The sequence below is a fragment of the Plasmodium gonderi genome (genome assembly GCF_002157705.1).
Source record: "Plasmodium gonderi DNA, contig: Chr11, whole genome shotgun sequence".
Classification (NCBI taxonomy): Eukaryota; Apicomplexa; class Aconoidasida; order Haemosporida; family Plasmodiidae; genus Plasmodium; species Plasmodium gonderi.
The window spans coordinates 1,432,703-1,440,812 of record NW_021628936.1 but is presented as its reverse complement, the minus strand read 5'-3'; the positions used below and the strand labels follow the sequence as shown (position 1 = coordinate 1,440,812).

Sequence of the window (8,110 nt, the reverse complement as noted above, 5' to 3'; positions counted from 1 at the left end):
AATGGGTCCCTGTCATTGGGTGCCTATTTTTTTTTTTTTTTTTTTTTTTTTCTGTCTAGGTGCATATAAGTTATATATGCCTACAAAATGGAAGAATCTTAACTTCCAAAAGGAATAAAATCAAAAAGTGCATACACGATTATATGGTAGCAGATCCACTTTATGTGTACGTGACAAGGGAGAGAGTTATAGAAATTTACATACATATATGTATATGTATATATATATATATATATATATATATTAACTCCCAAATGAGAATGTTATTTGTTAATTCTGGAGAAATAACTATGCTTTTATGGAAAATAGACTATTCACACGAATGCTTTCCCAAACATGTGTGTGGCTTGGACACGTGTACATGGAAGCTGTCCTCCCCATCAGTTTTGTTATGCATGCATATGTGCGATATGTGTCTCGTTCATATTTTTGCAACTTCTCACATGTAAAAAAAAAAGAGAGTAGATATCTTTTCATTACATTTCATTCTCTCCCCATTCTGTCTTAATGTATATCATTTCTTTTATTCTACTATTCGTGAGAAAAAACATTTGTGTAGGCATCATATCCCAGACACGTAATACCTTTGCTGAACTTTGTAAAAAATATATGATGCATGGAATTATGTAGCTTGGAGAATGTAAATATGTAAACATTTTTACAAAAATGTATTAATATTTATCATTTCACAGGAGGGTAATTATGCATTGCATATTTTATATAACACTGTTGCATTCGCTAGATAGCTATGTGAGTTAGGCGATAAGAGGGTGAGAAAAAAAAAAAAAAAAAAAAAAAAAGGTCTATTCTGTATAAAAAAGGTGTTTTTTCACCCTTCTATTTCCTATGTTAAAACCAATTTTTCACATTTTCGAGTGTATGCATTTGAGAATTTTATTTCTATTACTTCTTCATCCAATTTTACACACACAGGAAAAAGTGAAAGATTCCACTTTTTTGTGCACAATCCCGAATGAAATGTATTTAACCTGAACGTACATAATTTTTTTGTGCAGACTTTATATTTCTTCATGGGCTTAGGCTCAGCAATAAGAAAATCACACCTAGCGTGAGAAATATGCAACTGTCACAATGTGATGGTAAAAATAAAGAACGAAATCATGAAACGATGAAACGATGAAACGGTGAAGCAAAAATAAAAAAAGGAAAATAGAACAAGCATATCTCTATTCTCACATGCAGAAAAAGAGACATAGGTTACAATTCTTTATCAAGGTTTTATAGCATAGGTCATTTTGGGTTTACATCAACATGCCTGTCAATTATAAACTGCCACAATGGAAGAATTCCAAGGACGAAAAATGAACATATGGGATAGGCTTAAAAAAAAAAAAAAAAAGGGGAAGTTAAAATGAAACATAAGTACAAGCACAAACATTGGCATCGGAAGAAAAAAAAAAAAAAAAAAAAAAAAAAAAAAAAAAAATTTAAAAAAAAAAAAAATAAAAAAATAAAAAAAAAAAAAAAAAAAAAAAAAAAAAAAAAAAAAACTTTTCACCACTACTCTGCTTAATGATTTAAAAAAAAAAAAAAAAAAAAAAAAAAAAAAAAAAAAGCTTCCATTTGGATTTCGAATAAGCAAAGCAGGAATAAAGATCTAGAGGACAGAGGGATATATTTTACTGCTATGTCAATTTTTTAATTTTTGGAAAAAAAAAAGAGAAAAGTGGTATTGATAAGCAGTATTGATAAGCAGTATTGATAAGCAGTATTGATAAGCAGTATTGATAAGCAGTATTGATAAGTAGTACTGACAAGCAGTACTGACAAGCAGTACTCATAAGCAGTACTCATAAGCAGTACTCATAAGCAGTACTCATAAGCAGTACTCATAAGCAGTACCAAAGAGGAGTACCAAAAAATAGCACCCTTTTCTCCGAATTGAATGAAAAAGGAACACGCTGTTCATACAGGTTGGTCACAGGAATTATATTCTTTACTAGATGAGTGGGAAAACGTGAAAGACAAATTAATGTCTAGTTTTGATATGTGCTTAATCCGTATAAGGATTGGAAAAAAAGGGCTTTGGGGTCAGCTAACAGAATAACTGATAGAAAATAGGAGCTAGCCGAACCGAATCGGCGTGGGGGAGAAACACACAGCGAAAGACCTGCTTCTTTTTTTCATCATGTTCTCAAAGAGAAAAGTCGTTAAGAAAAATATACGTAAAAATTCAGGGAACCAAGAAGATCCCATTGAAAATAATTATGATGATTCTAAATCGAACGGGCTGACCGAGAAGGAAAATCAAAATGCCAATCGAGAGTCAACAATTTGTGGTAGAATAATCCAAGGAAATGTTCAAAGTAATGTGTCAGTACACGACCATTTGAAAGTGCTAGTAAATCAAAAGGAAGAAGGAACTCCGTGTCAACCATTATATAATGTAAAAAAGGGGAATGAGGAATTGGAAAATGCACAAAAAATAAGTAAAGAAAATGGAAATGCTTTTGCCCGATATGAGAATAACAAAAATGAGAAGAATAATGAATATGTCAAGTCTCCAATTGAAGAAATATTCGAAACAGATATAATCACTTCTTCATCTGTGGGAGAAGAAGTAGCACGACATTCACAATCTGTATCAAGTGAAAAACCAGTTAAAGAAATTTCGACAAAAAAGGTAAATATTACTAGAAGAGAAAAGAAAAAAAAAGAAGAAACTGAAAAAGTTAATAAAATGAACACGAGTTTTCACATTTACAGTGAGGAAGATGAAGACGACTGTTATATAGCTATCAAAAAGGGAGGAAAGCGCTTTCGCAAAAGTGTTCAGGATATTTCTAACGTATTTGATGATTCTGATATTACAAGCACACCTGCTGGAGTAGATGTGGGTTCAAATAATAATGAAGCAAAGGTTCCACACACCCCATATGAATCAACACGTGCGTTTCTCATTCAGAAATATGGAGTGGACCTTTCTGGAATGGACCTTTATGAAGACGGTGCGAATAGGGAAAAAGGAGACAGAGAAGGGGACAGAGACAGAGACTGGGACAGAGATGAAGCTCATCTTAGTGGTGAGAAGGATGGTACTACAAATGATAATAAAGGAAAGCCAAATGTATATAAACATGATAAACAAATTTGTGAAGCATTTCTAATGGAGCAAAAGAACATTCCACTTGAAGGAAGTGAGGAGAAACCTTATTCAAGTTCATATTGTGTAGTCGAGAAATGTTATTCTAATGATCCCCAGAACAAGAGGAGTTGTTTATACCAACATAGTGAAAACATTGAACCAGATGCACAAGTATGGATGAAGAAAACGGATTCCAATTATGCACATCTGAGTGCCCATTTTGCAGACGAGTTTATTAACAGGGGTTATGAGGAGTACTGTGAGGATGATCAGTATCAAGACGAAGGAGAAAAAAGAATAATCGAAACGATCAAATTGAAGAAGCAAATTCTGCGTAAAAAAAAACAAATTGGTGGCAACTATTGGGAAGGATTCATGGAGGAGCAGCAGCAGTACAAGCAGGACGAGAAAGAAGGAGGTGAGGAGTATGCTGAGCTTACACCCCACTCAAGAATAAAAAGACACAATTTCTACAAGAAAAACCAAGTGGATAACCCAGATTTAGACAACCCGATGAGTGAAGATGATTTTGAAGTAGATGATGTTTACAATTATGAAACCATTAACGAGATGAAGAAGAGACTTATCATAAAAAAAAATAGAAACAATGAGGTTAATACTTTTTATGACATCTCAGAAGATGAAACAAATTCGTTGGATCCAAATAAAAATGACATGGCCATTTCATATATGAATCGAGTTCACGAGGATGAAAAAATCAAAAAAATTGTAGACACCCAAATGTATGAACAATTTAAGAAGCAAAGGAAAAAATACCAAGCTATATTTTCTTCTCATGAAAATGAAAATCTCAATTCTGATGATCAAGTAGACGTAGAAAAACATTCAACTGATGAGTCTCTCATGTGTACCCATACTACAGGTGACATTATTGATACACATAAATGGATTAACCCCATGTCTCATAAAATCCAGGGAATGGACGACAAGATGAATGCTACTAAACAATTGCGAATTGATGATGGGCATAAGGTAAGAAGGAAAGAAGTGAGTGCTGAAAATTTTGTACCGAGAAATGGCAAAATGGGCGAGAAGCTAATGGATGACCTTAGCGGCAGGAGCGGTGGTGGGAGCGGGTTCAACAGAACTAGCGAAAGTGGTGAGGAGAACCAAATGAAGCATGCTGCTGACAGTGATGACAGTCTGGGCAGATGCAATGACGAGTCGTACGAGAAGGAAAACAAAACTCTGTTTGAGAAGATTTCAAATGTGTTCGAAAGGAATGGAGTATGTAACACTGAAATTGTTAACATGTATGAACACATACAAGATTTGTTTGATGAATATAAATACAGGATTGACGAATCAGGGCACATGAGAAATATGGAAAATTTAAATAAGAAAGAATATAAGGAATTGAAAAATGTAGAAAGAGAAAAAAAGAAGGAAATTGTTACGAGTATAAGTTCTCTCATGTTCTTACATAATTTAATGAACCTTATCCAAAAAAAATCAGAAATTTTAGATAATGCTTTAGATGTTTCACATGAGTTAGATATAACATTTTACATTATTTATCGAAATCTAAAGCTATATTTGTACAAAGAATATTATGAAAATTATAAATTGACATTTATAAATGATTATATTTATAATTCTAGGTTTTACAAGAACAAGAAGTTGGATGATAAGAATGCGCAGCTAGCTTTTCTCATACAGGAAAAAGTCGTTCAAAATTGTGAATATGTTAATAACGAAGCACTCTTTAATGAACACATTGTCAACCAGGTGAACGACCCCTTGGGGTTCAATGACACCTATGTCCACTACATGTTCGATGGATTCTCTAGCAATTACTCCTCAGATTCTTCCGCATCCGTCTTCTGCAAACGGGATCAAGTGGGAATAGCAGCAGATATGGAGAACGGCGTAGATGTAGAAACCGCACTAGATGTAGGCACCGCGGATGAATCTGGAAAGATCCGAACGAACGGCTTTGGTAAGAAGAAGGAAAACGTCGCTCCAATTGTAAGTGCAGAAAAGGAAAAGAGAAAATTAGACAAAAGGAAATACTTCCAAACAGCCAAAATGAAAGAGCTAAAAAGGAAGTTTCTGATAGCAATTATGACAATTTTTAAAGATGTCAGTACATATTTTTTAAATTTTAAAAATGCGATAAAATATTTTTATCTCTTAAAATTGTATAATTATGATTTTTATGTAAGGAATAATTGTATTTCGTTGTTTGATTATATTCTCTTCTTCTTTGTAAAATGTGAATTGATCTTTTGGGATCCACTTTACCAATTTTATATGACGAAAAGAGAGAAAATGAAATTGATTTCTATATTTGAAAAGCATTTGAATGTCAAACATCTGGAGGAAGAAGATACACAAAAGAAATTTATTGACCTTTACCAAAATCATGATTTTGTTAATGCATATAACAATCTTCGTGAGAGTCAAATTCCCCCGTCTTCCAACTCGTCATGTGGAGATAACGATACATGTTCATCCATAGAAACCTCGCACGGCAACCTAATGAATGAGAGTGATGAGGAATGCTACATACACTCTTCTGAATCAGAGGATACATTTTCTTTTACTAGCTCCAGTTGTGCCGAAGAGGAGGAAGAGAGGCTAGGAGAACGGGAAAAAAAAAATGTTCAAAATGGTGTGCAGAATGGAGTGCAAAATGGAGCGCAGAATGGTGTGCAAAATGGTGATCAAAATGGAGCGCAGAATGGAATGCAGAATGGTGTACGAGGTGAAGATGTGCCAATGGGAAAAGGGGTAGAGAGGGAAAAGGAAGAAAAGGTGTGCGCGCGTGGGATTTTTAAAACCACGGGTTTGAAGAAAAAAAAATACAAATTTATGAAAAAAAGGTTTCACAACAATCCCAGCGTAAAAAGTTTCGAATGGTACAAATTTATGGATGAGGTGATGTTTATTTATCAAGTTGAGGAAGAAAAGGAAATTATACAAAAGTTGTATCTACACATTTTTAATAAGAAGGTGCATGAATTAGTGGAGTTCTGGAATCCTTTATCTCTAAAACAGAGTTACAATTTATGCGTAATATTGGCTGAGTATGTATTGTATAATGATAATCGAAAACAGTTGATTGATAAATTGGTAGAAAAGATAAACACTTGTATATACACATTTTTAGAAGGATATAAAAATATAAGTAGTCAAAAAAAAAAAAATATCTTTCTAATGAGATGTTTAAAAATATTAAAAAGTGTAAAAGGTATCATTTATTTGCTTCACGATAATGTCTTCTACGATGTTGTGAAAAAAATATTTTACAATTTTGTACTCACCAATTATTATTATTTAAGCAAATTACACAATTTAATTGTATCATCGGTTATTCATATAATACTCTCCTTAAATATTCCAAAGGAAAGCAAATTTTTTCAAGACATTTCAAATTTGTTGAGTAAAATTACTTCTTCACTCAATTCAGGCGATTTTGACAATGAAAGGTTTAAAGTGGAAAATTAACTACACGGTGGTGTGCATATAATTTCAGTTCTCTATTTGGCTTTTTTAGGTGTGTGCTGTGACAATTTCTCCCAACTTTTACTCACAATTAGTTGTCGTTTCGCCTTTACTCGCGTCACATTTGGGCTAAATTGGCCTTAATTGGCGTTATATTTGTGTTTAATTTTTGCTTCATTTTTGCCTATTTTTGCTTCATTTTTGCCTATTTTTGCTTCATTTTTGCCTATTTTTGCCTCATTTTTGCCTCATTTTTGCCTCATTTTTGCCTCATTTTTGCCTCATTTTTGCCTCATGTGTGTGCTATTTGTACCCCCGCTTGTTTAAGTCATCCGAGTGAGAAATCATTTTTATCACCAAATAAATAATTTCATCTACTTGCGACGTTAATTATCACAGCTGACTAGTGTCAAAAAGATATATATATATATATATTCTTTTTTTATTTCTGGTTTCAGACACGCCCCGTTATGCTAATATATATATATATATATATATATATACATATACAGAATGCATGCACTTTTTTTTTTTTTTTTTTTTTTTTTACTCTCTTTTTTTAGTATCACCATTAACCTCTTACGGTGAAGAAAAAAAAAAAAAAAAAACATCTTACAACTTATGTCCCATCTTTAACAACATTCTTGTTTTTTTCTTTTCCTTGCATCACCCATTTTGCAACACTTCTTCATATATCACTTTTAAGAATAGTGTCTTTTCTCACTATTTCTACATATATGATGCTTAGATTTACTTGTTAATTTTATTTTTAATTTTTTTTTTTTTTTTTTTTTATTTCATGCTGACATGGTCATAATGTTTTTCAAACAAGGGGCAAAAAAAAAAAAAAAAAAAAAAAAAAAAAAAAAAAAATTATACCTTGGTAATAAATTTAAATATGTACGTGCATATATAAATTTTTTTTTATTTGTCTACGTGGCTATATATGGGTGGTAAAAAAAAAAAAAAAAAATTAATAAACATGCACAAAATTGGCCCCAATTGTGCACACAATTAGACGTGAACATACATAAAATTAACACGAATTAGCATTAACAAGGACATAAAATGCAAAAATTAAAAGCGCAAAAAAAAGGGATGAATATATCGAAAAGACAAAATACAAAGTCACATGCTCAGTGTGTGTGGGTGGGGGGCTTACCGCACGTACACAAAAAGGTGCCGAGGTTATTCTTGCACATAATATGTATACATGTAAATTAATTTTTAAAAAAATATAAAATATGTGCTTTCCCTTCGCTTGAAGTTCAGAAGTTGTGAAGTGGTGAAATGGTGAAATGGTGAAGTGGTGAAGCGGGGATGATGGTAGAACACATAACGCACTCTAGCTATGCATGTGTGCAGGCGTTGGCATATTCAAATAGGATAATGGTTACGAGGAATGCAGGTATGCACTGCTTTTTTGCGTGTGCCTGAAAAATGTTGGGGGGAGCACTCGAGGCCGTTTTTAGCCTGACTGGTGGTCATAACTTTTGATAATGATACTATTTATTTGTTTTTCGACATTATTATTTA

The 8,110-nt window shown here is 32.7% G+C and overlaps 1 protein-coding gene across 1 annotated transcript; it reads left to right on the top strand.

Moving 5' to 3' along the window:
• Positions 1-2,149: 2,149 nt before the first annotated feature.
• Positions 2,150-6,577, top strand: PGO_113080 (hypothetical protein, conserved; the record flags this gene model as incomplete). Its single annotated transcript, XM_028688642.1, has 1 exon — positions 2,150-6,577. The coding sequence occupies one exon, from the start codon at positions 2,150-2,152 to the stop codon at positions 6,575-6,577; it is 4,428 nt and encodes a 1,475-aa protein (XP_028544443.1).
• Positions 6,578-8,110: the final 1,533 nt, after the last annotated feature.